Source organism: Leucopleurus acutus, assembly GCF_964270905.1.
Source record: "Leucopleurus acutus genome assembly, chromosome: 2".
NCBI lineage: Eukaryota > Metazoa > Chordata > Mammalia > Artiodactyla > Delphinidae > Leucopleurus > Leucopleurus acutus.
This window is the reverse complement of record NC_139143.1, coordinates 9,919,802-9,941,108: the sequence shown is the minus strand read 5'-3', so window position 1 is coordinate 9,941,108 and position 21,307 is coordinate 9,919,802. Positions and strand designations below refer to the sequence as shown.

The 21,307-nt window shown below is 35.9% G+C and overlaps 1 protein-coding gene across 1 annotated transcript; it reads left to right on the top strand.

Moving 5' to 3' along the window:
* Nucleotides 1-2,791: 2,791 nt before the first annotated feature.
* RGS21 (regulator of G protein signaling 21) lies at nt 2,792-20,765 on the top strand (the record flags this gene model as incomplete). Its single annotated transcript, XM_082834584.1, is given in 4 exon segments — nt 2,792-2,861; nt 6,017-6,033; nt 6,037-6,183; nt 20,562-20,765. Coding segments are annotated over 4 exon segments (393 nt in total). The 5' UTR covers nt 2,792-2,836.
* Nucleotides 20,766-21,307: the final 542 nt, after the last annotated feature.

Genomic DNA, 21,307 nt, shown 5'->3' with positions numbered 1-21,307 from the left:
CAAATTTAAAAATTTGAACAGCAAATTAATACTGTTTCTTAAAAGAGTTGCATTTCACCTAACTTCTGAAAAATAAATACTGCCTTACAACCAACCCTTCCATCATATCAGGTAGTCAAAATTGAACCTCTCAAGTCAAATTTGAAATCTATTAGAAAACAGTGAGCTGAGGGCATTCCAGGCACTATCACACACCAGCAGGGGTATTTCTTCAGAGGGTTGAAGGACAACTTTTTCCTTTACAACAATGTCAGTATTTGGTGTACCTTAAATATTACTAGAATATCCTAGTATCTCCACTGATATTCTATATCTATAGAATATCTATAATATTTTAGTATATCTCCCTAATTCAAAACATTATGAACTTTTTTTTTGTCCTTGGTTCTACACCATCTCCCAGACTTTGCTCTCCTTTTTCTGTTTTTACTGCTTCCCTACATTCATGATGACACTAAGAATAGCTACCACTCATTTGAACACTTCCATTTCAAAAAGACTCCTTTACATCCAACAAATCCTTCCCTGAATATTCCTTTTGCTTTTGGCTTAAGCAAACTCTGGCTCTCCCTGAAGGACATGGCTTGCTTTGATGCCTTCAGAATGGATGTTGTCCATTTCCTCCAATTTCACATGCTCAGGGTTGAGAGTGAGGTCCCTAGTCTGTCGCTGCCTAGTGATTCTTTTGCATCATTTCTCCTCTTTCCTCACCCAAAACACACTCTGAAGTTAACACAATTCAACTACACCTTTAGTAACCTTCTTATCACTGTCATCTACCAGCATCTTGAAAGTCACTGCACTGCTTCCATTGAAGGCTTTAATGCCTGCCACTATTTGGGGTTTGGCCATTCAGTCATTATTTATTTACATGTCCAACAAATATTTCTTGAACCAGACACACTGTTCTTGGTGCTGGATAATAACATATTTTCCTGTCAACAGACAACTTACATACAAATCGGGGAGTACATGTTCATTCTTGAACGATTCTGCCTAGATTCTATTTCTCAGGGTTTATCTTTGATGGCTGTTCCTTATTCAGAATGGGTGTACTGTGTGGCCAGACTAGGGATCAAAACTCTCTGCACTCTTCATGAACATACACTCCACAGTTACTAAGTAGAAATTTGAGTACCATGCTAACCACCAAATTTCAATCTACAAATACACACAACATTTTAAACACGTGCGTTTTAAGCAATCATATAATTTTAGCACTATTTGATAGAATCCCTAATATTTGACAGAAGACTTAATATTTGACTCACATGAAATATAATGTAAGCATTTTACAGTAACGGTTTTCATAGTGCACACAAGCTCTTCTACAGAAAATTAGATCTTATGTCGGGTCCCATTCTGCATTTATGAAAGATGGAAATGCAACCTAAATCTTTTAAAATGTCCATTTGAATGAAAAAAAAACATTTCAAAATGGCTTCACAGGAAACCTTGTGTCCCCAGGATTTAGTAGATCAAGGGAGACAGGAAAATCAGTTGCCTGCCATTGGGGAAGAAAGTAAAAGAAATGGGAGATAGGAAATAAGAGTAATGGGAGGTAGCAAGATGAGTTCCCTGTCAACTTAGCCTCCCCATGTAGCCTCTACAAGGACAGACATTACTATCTGAAAATATAACTACAACTGCAACAGCAGAAGGGAGCAGAGTCACTCCTAACACAAATGATGAAAACTGCAGCAAATCACACAAAGTAATAGAATAAAAAAGCTTAGAGATCGAGTCACACTAGCATATATGCTAGTAGCATCTATGTATGTAGCATAGATGCTACATACATCTAGTCACCTTGATATGCAAAAGTTTATAAGAATGACTGGATGGGAGACTCTATTTTATTATCAATCATTTTAATAGAAACCTGCAATTAGACCATTCCTTTCCATAACGAAGTCATTTGCGCATCACAGCTACATTATCCAAAATTTTTCTTCTGGGTAGCCGATGCTTTCTGTGGATGGGGGCTTATTTCATCAGGATCTTTGTTTATTAAGGGGAATAATGCATGATATATTTACATCTCAGAAAGTTTATATCTCAAATCTGATTTATTATTTCTATATCACATCCCTAAAAGTATACCTTCTTTAGAAGACTTAAGTCAATAAATTTTTTGACTGCTTTGGAAAAGATATTACTCTGTCCTGACTGATTCCTAGATTTAAATAAATCAACCCAGAACTGGAAGCATACCAGTCTAAAGAGAAATAAAGGCTGTCTCAGAGTAGGTAAAGACTTCTCAAAATACTATAAATAAACATTTTAAAAATCATCACATGTTAGAAATCCTTAATCAAAACTTAAAAAAAACTTTTTTAAGATGCATAATTATGAAATGGACAATTCTGGATACTGTGAAAACTTAGAAAATAGTTCATTCGTCATTATTGCTATCATGATAACTCTTCAGGAATAGACTAGTGTAATGCCGTATAAATTAACAATTAATATAGCTGAGAAGAAATTCACGAGCCTATGTAGAACAATGAGCAATCTCTCTCGTGCCTTTATTAGAATTCAAGAATTTGTAAGTATTATTAACACTGTTGGCCAGATTAATAATTTGCTGATGTCAAATTACTTCCCACTTTGATTTGCTATTGCTCTCTACTGTGGAAAACATTATATAATTCTCGTTGACCTTTTGCAGTTTAATTCATGAAGCAAAGCTAATTTAAATGATATAATTCAATAAATACACATAACTCAAATATTACTATAGGTTATAGAAGAAAAAGATCACAATGCTATTGTCAAGGGTAGATGCTGTTTCCACAGGTCACCAACTACAGAAACAACAGTGTGTTCTGAAAATATGGATACACTTTTAACCAACCAAGGTAAGATCCAACTAATAATAGGTTTAAAAATACCATGATTAAAATAAAATCATTAAATTCTGAAAGTTGTAGTCATGTTATACAGTATGAGTTTGATCAATATTTGAAGAATGAGATTCCCAAAACTCACACAAATTTATACAGGCCCAAAGTTTAAATGGAATTAGGTTGGGTCCAAAATAAGACAAGATGATAGAAATTCCAAACGTTAAAACAAAAAGAAAATCCCAAATAGGAAGTGATAAAGTTGTCATTTTCTTAGACTCATTATCATTTGATGTATATCATGACTACCTTTGTTACAAATTGAAAGACACATACAAACTATTGAAAAGTTGAAAATTTAAATAAATCACTTGTTTTTCATGTCCTGCAGGCTAAAATAAAGTTTAAGTATCAATATTTATTTCAAATGAGTTCTTACTTTAGTGAATACAAAAACATATTTAAATGTGTGTGTATATATTAATATGTACATTGTGGATATATATTTTCAATTAATATGATGGCTTAATAAGGTAATTTTGGTCAATTATAAATAAAACATCTAAGAATTTAATACAAAATAGTCATTTACAAAGATATGTAGAATTCTGCTTTTGTTATACATAATCCTGCTTGGCAGTATTTCTGTTTCATATGGGATAGAAATGACATTATAGAGACATACATAGAAAATGTTTGAAATGCAGTATTGTTTGTTCTAATCAAATGGCATTTCCACTTTAAATTTATAAAGTAAATATCAGAATATTAGAAAAGTTTAAAACATGGTAAAGCTGAATAAATTCTTCATGGCTGTTTATTTATATGCACAATTAGACTGAAATAGACAAAATTACACTTTCATTTTATGATTCTCAAATAACTAATTCCCGAAGCATAGACATAAAATAATCCACAGTACACCTAGAATCCAACTCAGGACATATATTAAAGATGTCAGAGATACGGAATTGCATTTTTGTAAGCTTCGAATGGCGTGTCTCTTTTTTCCTTAAATACATAACCAGCGGGACAGATCAGGTTTGCTAAGAGCCTCAGGAAGGTATCTGCAGGTGGAGAGTTGGCTGGGACAGCACCGCAGAACAGAGACATGGAAGGTGTTAAATGAAGGCAAATGCTTCCACCTGCAAACCTCCTGGGATTTTGTACCTCATGCCCGCATAAAGCAGAAAAGTCATAGATTCATCTGCAAAGCTGTTTGGTTTTTGCTTTCTTTGAAACCAGAGAAATAGCTCTCATGCTTTTTAATGCTGTAAACGGTTAAACGACTTACCATATGACCTCCTTGTCTTTTGACCTGAGGATATGTCTCGCATGTATTAGTGTGGCTTCCTCCACCTATTGCTGACCTATTCTACCCATCAGCCCCTGCTGTGCCTAAGCAGTAGCCATTCCCTCCTGTAGAGAGTCCTCAGATGACATGATAGTAATTGTATGTACCATATTATTCCAAAGTCACTAGACATCCTATGAACATTCAAATTGTATGTATGGGGTAGACGAGTAGTTCAACAATAGTGTGTCCAAGACAGAGATAACTAGCCCCAGTTTTAGTTGTTCATTCTGTTCCCTTGTGTCCAAACAGAGCAATAGGAGGAGAAAAGAAGGAAATGGTTGTTAGTTTGATGTAGCCCTGCATTAAAATAGCAGGTGGGAAGAAAATAACAATGGTCTCTTGATCTCTAACTTCCTGTCTCTGGGATGCACTGAGATAACCCTCACTGGGAAAAAGCTTCATATGCCTTAATGACACACAAATAAAATAGTGCCAGACATGAATCTACAATATTCTTTCAGTATTATTGCTTAATCTCCTATATAAAATAGATTTTAGTTTAAACTCTGTTTAGACCTGTCCAATTCACCATTGTTTGGACCTCATGGAAAATTTTAACTGTGTTACTAAGAGGATTTTTATAACCCAAATATGTGTCACAGAATCTCAGAAGCTTCTCAGATGTATTTTTAAATGCAAGAAATGTGCAGTTAATTGAATTTTTTATAGTGCTCACATATTAACAACATCCACACTCTCCAATATTTCTACTGAGAATTTTCATTGGTACCTGAAAACCCTTTGCAGTGACCTGCTATTTCAACTCTATTTCAAATAATTAAAAGCTTGTTAAATCTATTTTTAATAGTGTTTTTAGACACTTTAATCTTGCTCCATGAAGCCCTTTTCTATTTTCTCTCACTAATCTTCACTTTCCTTCCAACCTGCAGCAACCTACGAACAGCTAACTTAGGCCCCTTTCCCATACACTTTTTCCCGATATTTTCTTTTTTGCTGGTCAATTTTTCCTTTCCCCCAATTCTCCATAAATTTATTTCTCTCTACTTTGCGACCTGAAGGGTCAGCCCTTCAGCACACAGCCAGGGAGGAGCTGCTTTGAGCGCAGGCATGGGGGCCCCCATGGCAGGTGGAAGAGAAACCCACCAACGTGTAGGAAGGCAAATCCCACTGAGCGACAAATGCGCCAAAGGGTGTTTCCTCCTCAGAGAAACACAGTCTCACTTATGATCAGACACTGCCATCAGAAGGCTCCAACTGAAACTGAGTAACACGAACTGAAAGGACTGGCTTAGTTCAGGCAACTCTGGGAATTTGACAGTAATCTTTCTAACCTGCTACCTCTGTAGAGGCCCACTCTTAACCATCCTCGGCCTTAAAAGATTTATTAGAAGCATTACCTTCCCAAAGAAACTCTAGGAGTGCCAAAGAAGATTTCGGGGCACATTTTCGGGGCACATTTTAATGTGGAAACTAGAGAAAGGAAGAGTCTAAACAGGTGGTCACAAACTTTATTTATGAATGCAACGAATAATAAATGTGTAAATTTGGCTGAAAATAAGATAATGGGAAGAGGTGGGACCTATGAGAATCCCAGACTTCAAGCACTACCTGTTATTATTCAATTTAAAAAATGCTAATTGTAGAAATACAGATATAAATGTTTTATGTTTATGACTACTGATCCAAAATAAAGTTTTCTAAAGTTAAAAACTAAAATATATAAATGTTATATTTAGAGGGATGATAAATATTTGTCACTGAATCCTCAAATGCTCACCCTATACAACGTACTTGTTTTGGTCGTATGACTGCACTGTGTGATATAACAAATTTTTTCTCACATATCTTATAGCTGGTCTAGATGCTTTTTGAACATTCCTAAAATCAGAGTTCAGTGAAGAAAACGCTGAGCTCTGGCTTGCCTGTGAAGACTTTAAGAAAACAGAAAGTGCAGAAAAAATTGCTTCCAAAGCCAAGATGATTTATTCTGAATTCATTGAAGCTGATGCCCCTGAAGAGGTGGGTGAAATATTCCACAATAGTGAATATTTATCTGCTAACAAATCTGCTCCCCACTGAAAGGCGCGAAGTCCATCTTGAGGGAAATTAAATTGTCACTATGTATTCAAACAGAAAATGTTGGTAAATTCAAAAAGAAGTTCCTTACCGTGATCCTCTGGCACTGATTCAGCAAATATTTTAAAGCACCTTCTATGTGCTTAAAGGTTTCTGTTTTCTGAGCACAACACGCAGGCTCTTAAAAATAGCCTAATATGTCAAAAATTAACAGCTCTACAGAAATCCTACTTAAACGTGCTGCTGGATTTCAAATTCACTTTCATTTTCCCTTTTGTAAACCACGGAGGTCAATTTGGAATAAAATTTTTAAAATCAAAAAGGTATGTATGTGAGGGAAAAAACAACTACTAACCAACAGTGTAAATTCTTTACATTTAGTACTTTGGAGACCGACAAACAGCATATAATAATGTCTTCCCTTCCAAAAGAGGGGTTTGCTTACCTTTATTTCGTTGATGGCTGTTGGGCTGCACCCCGCTGGCCTACGAGGCCTGCACTTGCCCAGCTTCAAGACAAAAGAAAGAGCCCGGACTCAGCGAAAGAGTCATCAATGGTTTAATGGATGGCGGAGCTTAAATGTCTGAAGCAAGGTCCTGGAGCGACACCCCACCATGTGTGGTGGACGGCGGGCAGGACGTGGTGGCCGACGTCGCAGGGGAGTCGAGGCGGGGGGGGGGGGGGGGGGGAATAGGGAGGTTACCATTTATAGGGGGAATTGCCATCAGCTTGGCTCACCGGTTACCAGGGAAACCAGCAGAGGGGCAGGGCCCTCTTAGCCCCTCTGGCTAAGTACCTTCTTGGGGCAGAGGTCTTCCCTTATTAAACTATCAAAGGGGAGCCATTCTGATATAAAGATTAGATCACTAGCTGGGGCTGAGGGGCAAGTATGTAGAAAGGGCCTTAGAGAGAAACCTGCAATGACTCCAAGAATAGACCCCATAAAGTGTTTTATGTGTGTAACATCTCATTTATATTTGACTTCATTTCCAGAGCCAGACCATGATCATCTCTGCATACCCCCTTAATGTTTAACTATATATATATATTTTAAAACTTCTTTGATTCCTCACTAAATATAACATAGGCAGAGAGTTTTAATGCATAAGCAGCAAACAGGAACCTATATGAAACTACTAGCACCAAACATAAACCACTAGCACAAGTCATCATCTTTCCCTAGAGTTGAAATACCGATATCCTCCTAAGTGACAGTTACTAAATTCTCTAATCCAAAATTAAAATTCATGGTATGAGAAGTTACTGTACTAGTGAGAACAGAGGACAGCATAGATGAAAGGCAAACATTTCCGAAAATCTAGGGCATAAAGTTGCCGTATCAATAGTTCAAGTTTTAGATGGACATTAATTACTGTAGCATATATTGGTAAAGTATAACATCACAGAGATGTGAAACAATTGAAGCTTAGCCTGAAGTTCAAAGGGGGAAAGAGAAAAGAACATAACTCCTGTGGAGCTATTTCAACATTCATTTCCCAGTCACTATCTAAAAATCAATAAATAATTCCAGAAAACTGAAAATGTATTATATAAGATTTGTCAAGTTGATTAATGTCTCATTCCCTAAAAGGCTTTGAAATCAACTCTAGACATATCCTACTTATTGTGGTATTGGTTTGAAAGCCAGATGTTTTTCTTCTTTATGAATCCATCTACTGAATGATTATTTTAAGACAACATTCTCAAATATTACGTATAAAAAAATCTTCTAGTAAGAAATGTAATCTTTTAATTATAGCTGGATTCAAAGTTACAATATATAATGAATTATCAATTTGGACAAAATAGTTTTGTTTTTTTTCCTAATCTTCCCTTCCAAAATAAATTTATATGGTAATAATTTAAAAAAATAGTACAGCTACTATTTTAGGACATAAAACTTTCATACTTTTTAATAATTTGTCCATCTAATTAATTTTTACTACATGAAATATAATTAAATTTATGGCTGCTTTTCAAATAATAGATTACATTGTCTCCTTGAAGTGTCTAAAGAGGTTATTACTGGGTATGACAAAATTCTCATTGAAGACAAAGAAGTGTGTATATACATTTACAACAGTCATTGTCTTCCCAATTATTTGCCATTATTTCCAATTCCAATTACTAAAGTGCATTTGTCTCTTATATACCAATTGCAGTCTTCAAGGTATCTCTCTATAGTCCATCAGTTACACATTAAATATAATATGACTGTTAGTATGATTCATTAAATGGAGTTATTTTTGAGTGCCTGTTCCCAGAATGAAGTCACAGAGTAGAAGGGGAGATTGACATGTGATAAAAAACAGTCAAATACAAAATAAGCAATTTAACAATTTAAATAATTAAAGTTTGTTATTAGCACAGTGGGAAAGAGCGATTAAGTCTATCTGGAGAATTTAGGGACTGATTTGCCAGGTGGTTCACATATGAAAAAGATATGTCATTAAAAATAAGCAATATTCGTCAAGAGAGCAAATGAAAAAAGAATATTTCAAACTGCAGGCACAGTGTGTAGCCTGGATGTACAAAGCTCCCTAGCGTTTTCCAGAAATCACAAGCATTTGGATACTGCTAACAAGAAGCAGGGGGATAAGGCTGGCCAGGCAGCAGTAGAGATAAAGAGAGAGTGGGAAGTAGCTTAGATTTATCTAGTAGGTGGGCTTCACATGACAAAGTGGTATATTTGATATGGAGGTTGGAAAATATGATTTTCCTAAGTGGAAATTAATTCAAGAATGAGATTCATATGACAGTATTCTCCATTTTTCTATATTCAATTATAGCTGTAAAACTGACTCTCATAAAGAATCAAAATTATAACCAATTTCCTTGGTAGAAAACCCTAAAACAGAGAACAATGACAAGGTCACATTATCCAGATGTCTATTAAATCCCATTTAGTTTCTTTTCAACTTTTTATGTCTTTATTTCCTCACCTATAAAGTTGCAAGCATGACAATAATTTTTAATTGATGCAAATAGACAATTTACAATTAGACTATATACTAAATTTACCAAATGATCCCTATCTATAAATTGATGTTAATAATGGTTCTCAGTTTCCTATTCTAATAGGCAAAACTGCACACAAAAATTGAAATTTCAGGTCTCTATGAGAGATAATAATAATCGCAGTGGACCTCATGCCCTCTCCTTTACAGTGTTACCATCTCTCTGGTTTCTACACTAATCATGTGATGCAGTGGAAAACCTGAAGGTTAGAGATACAGATTCAAATCCTGTAATCTTGTGGTGATCTATTTCACCCCTTTGAGCCTTAGTTTCTACATCTAAAAACGTATCTCTGAAAAAGCATGTAGCAACCACACAGGAGAGATGAGAATGATGAATGAGATCAAGTGTCTAGGGTCTACATGGGGCAGAACAGGTTTTAAAAAGTTTAATCCTTTTTTTTTTTTTAGTTGGAGTATAGTTGCTTTACAATGTTGTGTTAGCTTCTACTGTTAATCCCTTTTTTCTTTACACAAGTCAGTGTAAGTGCTACTGAATCTACCGGAAAACATCCATTAACTAACTTCAAAGAACACTTGAGGAAAAGCCACAAAAGACTTGATAAACGTATATATGTGAACACAAATTAGAAAAACATGACAGCAAATCACTAGTTTCAGATAGAAAGAGCTACTCATTGAATGGATTGTACCGAAATATTTTCAGAAGGTACTGCAGGAAAAAAAAATAACTGTGAGCCAGATATTTTGACTAAGTGATTTGAAAATGAGAAAATTATTAGATAAGCAATATATATTTTAAAGTGGCCTTACTTTGCACACAGTAAGAACTTGTGAGTGGCAAAGAAAAAGAATTCTTAAACTTGTATTTATTCTTCCTTCAATTTGGACCACTAATTTCATAATATTTGGAAATTTTCAAAAAAATATTACTTGGTTTCAAAGAATGTAAATCTTCAAAAAATTAAATAATATTTTTATATTCAGCTAAGACACTGACATATTTTAAGTATTTATGTTTTATTTATATCATTTATATACATTATGTTTGTATCATCACTCCCTTATATTAGAAAGAAAATTGGTCAGGATGGAAAATATGTGATTAAAGAGAAAACTATGTTGATTGTCATTCTGTGAGATTAGAAAATGTTCCAAATCATACTACATTGTAATGTTGAAAACTTAATATAAATTTAACTTCATAGTATGACCAATCCAGGAACCAATACACTGGCAGTTTCTTAAGTAAAAAATGTTAGTATAAAATATTTAATTCCTAAATGTATTTATTAAATGTGAGGACATCATAACATGAAACAGAAGAAACTACAGTCATAAAGGAAAAGATGTCTTAATGGGTTGTGCAGGACGCTTTTTAAAATACCTGTCTGGATTTTTTGCTTTTATTTTTATTGTAGTACAATGTTATTTATTGACTCGTATTTTTATTTCACATCAATAGGTGCTTATTCTGTGCCTACGATTCACCTTCATTAGATAAATTCCCTCCATTGGAAGGGAAGCTGGGTCTAGGCAAGAGAACAGGTAATAAACACAGAAGTATAATGCAATGTTTTGTGTGAATGAGGCAGCTCGACAAGAAAATAAAACAGGTTGAAACTATAGTTTGGCTCAAAAGAAACTTTCAACCTAATTGGGTTAAAAAATGAAATTCCTAGAACTGATTTCTAGGACTAAATTAAGTTCTAATTTCTAGAACTTTGCTATTTTTTTCTAGGAAAGAAATAGGAAAGCAACAAATGATTAAGTGCCAAAAAAAAAAAAAAAAAAAAAGAAAAGAAAAGTAAGAGGTGAAATTGTTTGCATTATACCTAAAAGGACATAATGATTGAATAGTTCTGAGGCAGGATATTGAGATAAGGCCTTTATTTTAAATGAGGTTACTTTTAAACTGAGTCTTGAGGGAAGAGATAGATATATGAATTCTTGGTAGAGAGAAGCCCATGGGCAACTAGAGGCGTTTCCTGCTATTACTGGAATGCCAATTTTGTATCTTCCATTTTGTATTCCTATTTTCTTTGCATTTTTTAAGTGTCACTTCCACAAGGTGCTGATGTTATTTTGAGTCTTGGTCCTGCCCCACAAGTTGCTGCTTGCCAACAGTGCCCCCCAGCTATTGAATCACCTCCAGATAAAATGTTTGCTTGTTTATTAATTTCCTAAGTTTCTGTACACTAATCAACAGATAGGTGTCTATTACATACCAAGCACCTGGCTGGTGCCACTAAGAAAAAGACAGTCTCTGAATAAATAAAGCTAACCATCGTGGTGGGAGAACTGTAGTATAAAAAGGTAATTACAATAAACTTTCATGAGTGTTGAGATAGGGAAACACAGGTGATGTGGTCTCATGCAACAGAAAAATCCAAGTCTAAGGGATCAGGAAATGTACCTCAAAAGAAGTTAATTAGTAAGCTTTGGTCAGAAATTTGAGTGTAGACGAAAACAAGACAAAATGGGAGGAGGGAAGGATGATAGTAGTGGAAGTGGAGGTCAACCAAAGGACCCACTGGTGCCTAGAAGGCTAGTCCAGTAGTGAAAGAAGCCTAGTACTGGGTGCCTTGGAGTGTAAGTGCAGGCAAGAGCACCTCCTGCAACCCAGTGATTTCTGCTCCGTATTTATTTTGTCTTAAACTAAAGGGATCTCTTAAAAAGGAAGAGAGAGAGAGACAGAGAGAGAAAGAGAGAGAGAGAGAAAGAAAGAGGAGAAGGAGAAGGAAAAGGGGGAGGGAGAGGGGGAAAGAAAGAAAAGCAGAGCTAAAGAAACCATAAGCCACATCTGTCCAGGGCTTTTACATGGACTGTCTGATTTGATCACCATGTTCACTATCTTAGGGAGGCATTACAATCATCTACCTTATACAGGTGAAAAAATGAACTGAGCCTTAGAGAGAAAATGATGGGTCCTACAGTCATTAAGGTACACAGCTCATGAGGACATAGGTCTTCTGCCCAGGCTTTTACATGTTAAACTCCTTTCTTAGATCTACCACTTATTTTCAATGTTCATGACACAGCCTGGGAACCTTGGTGTTTACGCTAAAGGCAAAAGCATAAAATTATCTTGTCACACAGAGTCTATCTTCCTTTCTATCAAAAGCTGTATTTCTCTTCTCATATTCCCTCTAATTTGTATAACTTCTTAAACTATAAAGGAAAACAAAGTGGCAGGAATATTTCTTCTAATAACCTGCAGTATCATTTTGGCCCTCTGAAAGAATGATTGCTGCATTTCAACTCAAAAACAAAATGCTCAGCTGTTTGTTTGTTTTTTATTGAAGTATAGGTGCTTTATACTGCTGTGTCAGTTTCTGCTATATAGCAAAGTGAATCAGCCATAGGTATATATATAACCCCTCTTTTTTTGGATTTCCTTCCTATTTGGTCACCACAGAGCACTGAGTAGAGTTCCCCATGCTATACAGTCAGTTCTCATTAGTTATCTATTTTATACATGGTAGTGTGTATGTGTCAGTCCCAGTCTCTCAATTCACCCCATTCCCCCTTCCCCACTTGGTATCCATACTTTTGTTCTCTACGTCTGTGTCTCTATTTCTGCTTTGCAAATAAGATCATCTGTACCATTTTTCTAGATTCCACATATATGCATTAATATATAATATTTGTTTTTCTTTTTCTGACTTACTTTACTAGGTATGACAGTCTCAAGGTCCATCCACGTCTCTGCAAATGACACAATTTTGTTTCTTTTTATGGCTGAGTAATATTCCATTGTATATGTGTACCACATCTTCTTTATCCATTCCTCTGTTGATGGACATTTAGATTGCTTCCATGTCCTGGCTATTGCTTTTTGAATTTGCACATGTCCCTGCACTACTTAATCTTGGATTAGCATGGTGGGGTTGGTGAAGGAAACCAGTCAATCTGACTCTCTTTCAGCTGCTCCAGATAACATTTGCTATCTACATCTATTTTTAACAATCCATATCCATCATGCTTTTATATGTTATGATCACATATATTTGATTATTTTTTCCATTTCTCTTGTCCAATTTAAGGTATTAGTACTGCCTCCCATCTCGTGTCACTTATTTCTGTCTTTAAAACCAATCATAACAAAAGGATACAGTCCTGTGCAAGACGGATTCCTTCTTGACGTTACAAACTTGGCTATTCTCAACTTTTATAGCCGCCCTTGAGAATATATTTCAGGATATTCGTGTGTGTTTAATGATGCCAAAAACGAAGTAATACTAGAGGTTTTAGTGGTGATTAAACAGAATTATGTAACCAAAAACATGATTATAGGCGGCTTTAATTTGAATAGTAATTTTTAAGCTCTGTTGTGAATGAGGTCTAGGAAGCTGCCTGCCCTATTTGAGCAAGGCGTTTTACATATGCATGCACACACTTTTTGCATAATGACAGTCTCCTGCTACACTATACATTCTAAATGAGGAAAAGTCTATCTCATTTGAATGTGAGAGCTCAACTGAGAACTTTTCATTCAAATTATGTAAAAATATATAAAGCACAGTTCAGGGTCACAAGAGAGCCAAAAGGTACAGTTTAAAATGCATTCTTACTGCTAAAATAATTTGTTGGAAGCCAAAAGAATTTAAAACTGCTAGTATAGAAGTGAGGAATTGGCTTGCATAACTTGCAGTTATCAAAATCACCTGAGTATTAAAATATCTCTGGCTCATTATAATAATATCGTTTTTAAACAACCATCACAAACACCAGTCAGAAGGTAGTCATTTTAATGCAATGGATTGTTGTCAATGTCAGCTGTGTCAAGCCCTTTTCAAAATTGACAGGATTTAAAAGCTGCTAAACAGCTGCGATGACATCTCAGCTGTCATTCCATGAGAATCACAAGCCTAAATCTTGTTTTCTGAGATTGGCAGTGCAGTGGTCTCAGATAGCTAAGGTAATTCATGACCTTTTGAAAAATAAGCAAATTAAAGGTATTTCTCAGTATCCTTGAAACTTAAGTGTATCCGTAGAAACAAAATGCAAGTGATTATTCACATCAGTAAATAATATAGATATAACTGTGTTTATTTCATCAGTCAATACGACATTCAACCCATGCTCTGGACCTACTAATTTGAGATCCTCAGACAAGTCTAAGCTTCCCTGCAATTCCCAAGCAGCTCAGCAGGGACTCAAGACCACACAGTTGGAAGGTCTGCATCTCTAGAGGGTTACCACCTGATAAGATGTCTGCCTTCAAACTACTCCAAGATTAACATCTCCTCTGTTCTTACTTTTTGAGATAGAAATTGATACAACAACTCAGCCAAAAGTCAAATTTGAGATGAATGCAAAGTTGGGGGTGCAGTTCGTAGACATGCCTTCAAAAGTGATTATATTAAAGGAATGTATGTGTCAAAATATATATTAGGCCTAATATTTTCACTTTTGTCCTGATACTGAAATTTCAGGGAAGTCAAGAAGAAAAGACAAGGCACTTTGGGTAGACTATTCTCAAACCTCACCCGGATTGACTCCTCAGGAGCATTTAACAATGGTGATCACCCTCTCTTAATTGAAATACTATCTTCAGTTGGCTTCTAGGACTCAATTTCTTCGTCTCTTACTGACTCCCCCCCTTTTTTAAAAATAAATTTCTTTATTTTCATTTTTATTTATTTTTGGCTGTGTTGGGTCTTCGTTGCTGCACATGGGCTTTCTCTAGTTGTGGCGAGCGGGAGCTACTCTTCATTGTGGTATGCGGGCTTCTCATTGTGGTGGCTTCTCTTGTTGTGGAGCATGGGATCTAGGTGCACAGGCTTCAGTAGTTGTGGCACGTGGGCTCAGTAGTTGTGGCTCACAGGCTCTAGAGCGCAGGCTCAGTAGTTGTGGCGCATGGGCTTAGCTGCTCCGCGGCATGTGGGATCTTCCCGGACCAGGGCTTGAACCCGTGTCCCCTGCATTGTCAGGTGGATTCTTAACCACTGCGCCACCAGGGAAGCCCCTTCACCACTCTTTAACAACTTATTTTGCTGTTCCTACTCATAACCCAGCACACACTATCATGAGAGGAGGCAGTTCTCTTCTACTATCTGCTTACATTTACTCCCCCAGTGATCTCTTCCAGCCCTCTGGCTTTAAGAGGGCATCTCAAACTTAAACACAAATCTGAGTCCTAATTTTCTTCTCAAACCTTTCTTCTACCTGAGTCTCTCCACCTCGGTTAATGGCAACTCCATCCTTTTTGCTCTGGCTAAATAGCTGATAGTCATACTTGGTTCTTCTCTTCTGCTTACATGCCTTATCCAACCCATCAACACTCTGTCATCTCATTCTTCAGAATATTTCTAAAATCCAGTCATTCTTAAAGATTTTGTTCCTCATCCCAGCTCATAAATATTCAATCACAAGTTCCATCTATTCTACTTTCTAAATATCTTTGAAATCTATGCATTTCCCTTCATTCTCTGTGACATGACCCAGCCTAATCCACCATGATTGACCACCTGAATTTCTGGTATGACTTCCTAACTTTTCTTCCCTTTATCCACACCTAGTTGTTATACCATATAGCAGCCAGTGATATGTTTTTTTCAAACATGTGTTTATTATCAGTACTGTACTTAAAATTCTCCTCATTGCTCTCAGGTTAATTAAAAATTATTTAACAAGACCTATAGAAGTCTATGTGGTCTGGACCTTCATGCCTTTCCAGACTGTTGCCCTTTTCCTCCTGAAAACCCACTGGGCTTCTTCCAGTTTTCCCTCCCATGTCCAAGTCCCTTCCTTAAACTTATATATCCATAATAATACCTTGATTCTCAGCTTACAATCTCATTTCTTTCAAAAAGCTTTTTTTTCAGAAGGTATATTTTTCCCTTTGGATTACTTTCTCAAAATCTGTCTTCTTGTCTGACTTTCAACATAATCATCTTTATATAGTCAGATCTTAGCGTAATTCCTAAGCACCCATTCAGTGAAATACCTTAAATGAATAAATTACAGAAATGACTAGCAAGAAACAACTACTTTTTCAGATGAGGTGGGGTTTTTTCCCCAGAAAAATAGGGATGATAATACTATCCATCTTACAAGTGTGTGTAAAGTAGCCATATAAAGACTTAGCACAACAATAGTAATATCTGATGAATGTTAACTATTATTATTTACAGTTAAAGTAATCATCTTTAAACATTCTTAGGGTTATTTTAGAGATAATGACATTGCTTAAATATTTGAAAATGGGAGAAGACACAGTCACCAAGGAAAAAAACCCAGGAAGAGAAGACTTGGCCCAGAACTTAGATAATGCATATCTGCTCTGCTCATACTTTGAGGGACATGCAGAGAAAAAAGAATTAATGAAAAACATAGGGAAAAGATAGCAGATAAAAGTCGGGTAAATTCCATGCCACAGGCTACTGAATTCCCTTTGTAGTGACAAATCTTCTCTCTCTGATTATCAGATTGAATACTTAACATTAATAGAAGCCATTGTATCCAAATCTGTTTCAGCAAGAAATCAAATTTCTTAAGATTTTTACATCAGAATAATGTATGATGATAAGGAAATTACAGTGACTTTCCGTCTGTGATCAGGGAAGGCTTCTTGGAGGATATTCAACTTAAGCTGAATCCTAAGGGATTTAGGATAATCCGTACAGAATAAAACTGTGGAGGCAAGTGGGATTTTAGATGGTGAAACAGCATAAACGAGGGCTTTAGATACAAAATTCACTTTCGGAACAGAACGTAGACCAACTTTGTGGATATCACCAAAGATAAGTAGGAGATGATTTCAAAACAACACTTTGAAGTCCAGGTAGGAGGAAGCTCAGATGCCAGGGTAAAATGTTTAAATTTTATGCTATAGAAAGTGATGCCTTGTCAGCTGAACATTCATATAATGAAAGTGATATTTTGGTGAAACTGATATAGTAATGCTGTCCACAGTGTGTAGAAGGGGAGGTATCAGGTAAGAGGTAGATTCCATGGTTTAGGGAAGAGATTACATTATAAAAGGTTAAACTGGAGAGATAGGAGTGAGAATGAAAAACAGCATTGTGAAATTACAAAATAAAAGGTGAATAAGGAAAGCACATACACACACACACACACACACACACACACAGAGGGAGAGAGAGAGAGAAAGAGAAAGAGAGAGCGAGGGAGAGAGACCAGAGGGTAAAAGAGGTGGCAGAGATGATTCTTATGTTTCCAGCTTGAAAAATTTGGAGGAAAATAATGACATTTATACAAACACATGGGTGTGATATTTTGTCACTGACATTAAACTGAATTGCCAAGACGCAGCTTCAAAAGACTACTGATGATCCCCTGGGAATGGTGTCTCTGCTCATCACTTAGCTATCAAGAGCTGATGTTGGCAGCTTCTTGGTAGGAAAACAGGCAAATCAGAAAAGTGAGAGGGATAAGTCAGAAGTACGAGCTTAGTGTATCTGAACAAATCATAGTAATTATCAGTATCATATTGAAATGGAATAGTTCTGCTTAAAATTTTACCATGACTTTTAACAAATGTAGAGCTTTTTTCCACTTTGTTTGTACAACATGCATTTACTGAATCCTTACACTGTGCAAGGTATCGTGAGGGGCAGGCAAAATGTCAATCTTATCTAAGTAACCCAAAGCCCTTTCAGAGGTCAGAAAAGGGGAAAAAATCTACAAGTAAACCTCACAAGGTAGATGCTATTTGAATGTAGTCTTAAGGACATAAAAGGTTGTGAAAGACTTAGGTGAGAAGGAGTGATTTTCAGCTAGACTGGGATGGTATGGGAAAATATTCATCCATAACAAAATATAAGAAATTGGAGGGGCAGTGTCTACCTTAATGGGGATACAGGGCACACGGAGAGGAGAAAAATGTATAGGTTTGGACCATATTGTATAGGTCATGAATGCCAAGATCAGGGCTTTGGGTTTTTTAAGTAGGGAATGAGGAGATACTGAAGGTGTTCAGTTCTGATTAAAATAATAAGGCAGCACTCTGCACCAGGCACACACTGGCCCTGCTATCAGTGGAAACTCACCCAATGACTGAAGGCCTAAAGGAGTTAACTTGCAATATTTACCTTTATGGGGGATATAAAGTTCAACAAATTGCAGATGACACCATTAAAGAACGAACAGCATAGTTGAAGGAGGAAACGGGCAACATATATTCTCATATCCCCACAACACAAGATAGGATTTATGAAACAGATTATACTAGATGTTCAGAAACCACTACAAGATCTTGGTAATACCCACTACTCATTGATTCCGTCCATGAGGCAGGCACTATACTAGATTCATGACATGTTATCATGCCACCTCCCCGCTCAGAACACTTCAGTGTCTTCCCATTGCTTCTAGTAGAAAGATAAGAACCCCTTACCAAAGCACATAAGCCCCCCAAGACTTGGCCTCGACCTCCTCTCCCAACCTGGTCACAGGAAATTTTTTCTCACACCCTGCACCCCTGCCATGCAGGTACGAGGCTCTTCAAACACAACCAATTCTTTCTTGCCTCAGGGATTCTGCATTTGTTTATTCTGCCAGAAATGGTCTTCCCCAGATTCTTAGAGAACCTGCTTCTTCTCATCGTTCAAGTGTAAATATAAAATAGTACTAGTTATAGTATTAGTATAATACTAAGACTACATAGAAAGTATATAGTATTTTCCCCAAATATAGAAAGCACCTGGCACATAACATACCCCAAAATATTTGTGGAATCAATGATTTTATGGATCATCTCACTTTAATTCTTGCAACCACTCAGTCAAGAATGGCCAAGCTTCAAGATAAAAAAGCAGAGCTTGAAAATATGAAAGTACTCACCCCAGGTCAGCAACATCATAAGTGTTAGAGCACAGATTGGAAAACTATTCTAAAATCTTACCAGTACGCCACACCATCTTCCTGTATGAAGAAGCAGAAATTGATTCCTTCGAGGAAGTTGCAGGATTTCATCTGGAACTTTGACAGAGGACCTGAAAGGATGATCAAAGAAATACAAAGCAGATGTAATCTGGATCCCTGAGTAGCTGAAATCGCTAAAGAAAGAAAATATCAGTGAGCAAATAGTGGCCTTTGATGATTCTTTTCAAAATAAAGTTTTTTTCTTTTGTTCTTTTCCTACAATAATAATACTGAAATAGTTTGATATTACTTATCTCATTTAGTCCTTAAAACACTCGAAGACAGATGTTATTATTATCTTCTCTTATACCATAGAAATCAAAAATTGAAGGAAACTGTAGAACTTGCTTTACTCATATGAATAGCAAGTAAGTAGCAGAGGAGAGATTTGATTGAAGGTCTACCTGCCTATCTTTTAACTTCAATTCAATAAACATAAATTGTTATTTATAGTCTTTTACCAGACCCCCAAATTCTGGCATTTTTATAGTCTCCCACATTTTACCAAGAGACATTATAATTCTATTCAACAAATATTTACTGACTGCCTATTATGTGGCAGATAATTGGCTAAGTGCCAAGAAATAAAATGATAAATAAGACAGATATAGCATCTGCCTTTGGTGAGCTTTGAATTTTAAGATTCAAATCTCTTTCGCGCTTCATGAATATTTTCAGTTTAAGTAAAACAACTTGGATGTGAAATTTTCTGCTTCTCAAAATATATCCTGGAATATGGGTAGAATTGGACAAGTATCTCCACAAGGTTTGGGGCATTTTACAGATTTGCAGGTGAATGGTGTGTTCAATATAATAGATCTCTATTACACCTTGCTAAGAATAGTTACATGTGGTAGTGCTCAAGGGACAAGAATATATATACACACACACACACGTATATATGTATATTCCATGGGAGGCATGGTGGTCTGTGAAAGGGGGTGTTATTTGGTCCATTTTGGCAAACAAAAAGAAATACAAATTAGGATGAAAAGCAGCATTATGGGAAACAACACGGGGAGGTATGGAGAATGGGAATGGATTGGTGAAAACCAACCTAGTAAATTCTAATTATTGCTCTGCCTATGAAAAGTACATTTTACATATTAAGGTCAAAGTACTAGAAAGAAATCAAGGATGGGAGGGAAAAGAAATCTAAAATCATAAAATTTCTTGTTTGCCTTTCACTTTGCCATTTTTTGTAATCTCAAAATAAGGCTTGACCTCTTCTCTGTCAATGCCAACACTTTCAACCTAGGAAATGTAATTAAACTGAACATGTGTTCTGCATTCCAGAAATGAATATGTGGCCTCTCTGTTGTTTAGATTAGATTAGATTAGATCAGATTAACTTTGTGTTTAGAAAAAAAATTCAAATCATATGTGTATCTACCATCTGTTTAAACCACGCGTTCTTTGATTAAACTAACGCAATGAAATTTGTTTCCACAGATTAACATTGACTTCAGTACCAGGGACCTCATCTCAAAGAATATTGCAGAACCAACTCTCAAATGTTTTGATGAGGCTCAGCAGGTGATCTACAGTCTGATGACCAAGGATTCTTTTCCTCGATTTCTAAAGTCAGAGATTTATAAGAAACTGGTAAATAGCAAACAGGTTGGAAATCATAAAAAATGGCTCCCTTTCTTGTAAAGAAGGTAAATGACAAACTAACCGTCAGATTATAATTAGGGGGAAAACAAGTGATAGGATAGATCAACTCAATCACTATACTTCAAGGCTAGAATGTTTTAAATATACAAACACAATGTAAGTTTTTCTAGGGTTTAGAATTCATGTTTTACTCCAATAGAAAAATAATATTTTATATCTGAAGCCTGAATGTTTAAGTCATTTGTTTAGAATGTGTTTATTTTATCAGGTACTTAAAAATCTCCTACTGGGAGAGTACAAAGGAAGTTTATAGACATATAATACACTCAAACCATAAATGGATATTCTTATGACATTATAAATTCAAGAAACTATATATCTTCATGTTGCTGCATGGGAGACTGTTTAGCATCATATAGATGATTTTAAATACCATTTGCATTAGTCAAAATCTCACTTCTGTAAAAAGAGAAATTCTAAACCAAAACATAACCCTTCATTTAGTGTATCAACGATTCCTTTTCAACCAGGATCTGATAATGTGGTGGTTATCTAAACTGGTATAGCCCTCAGATTAATGA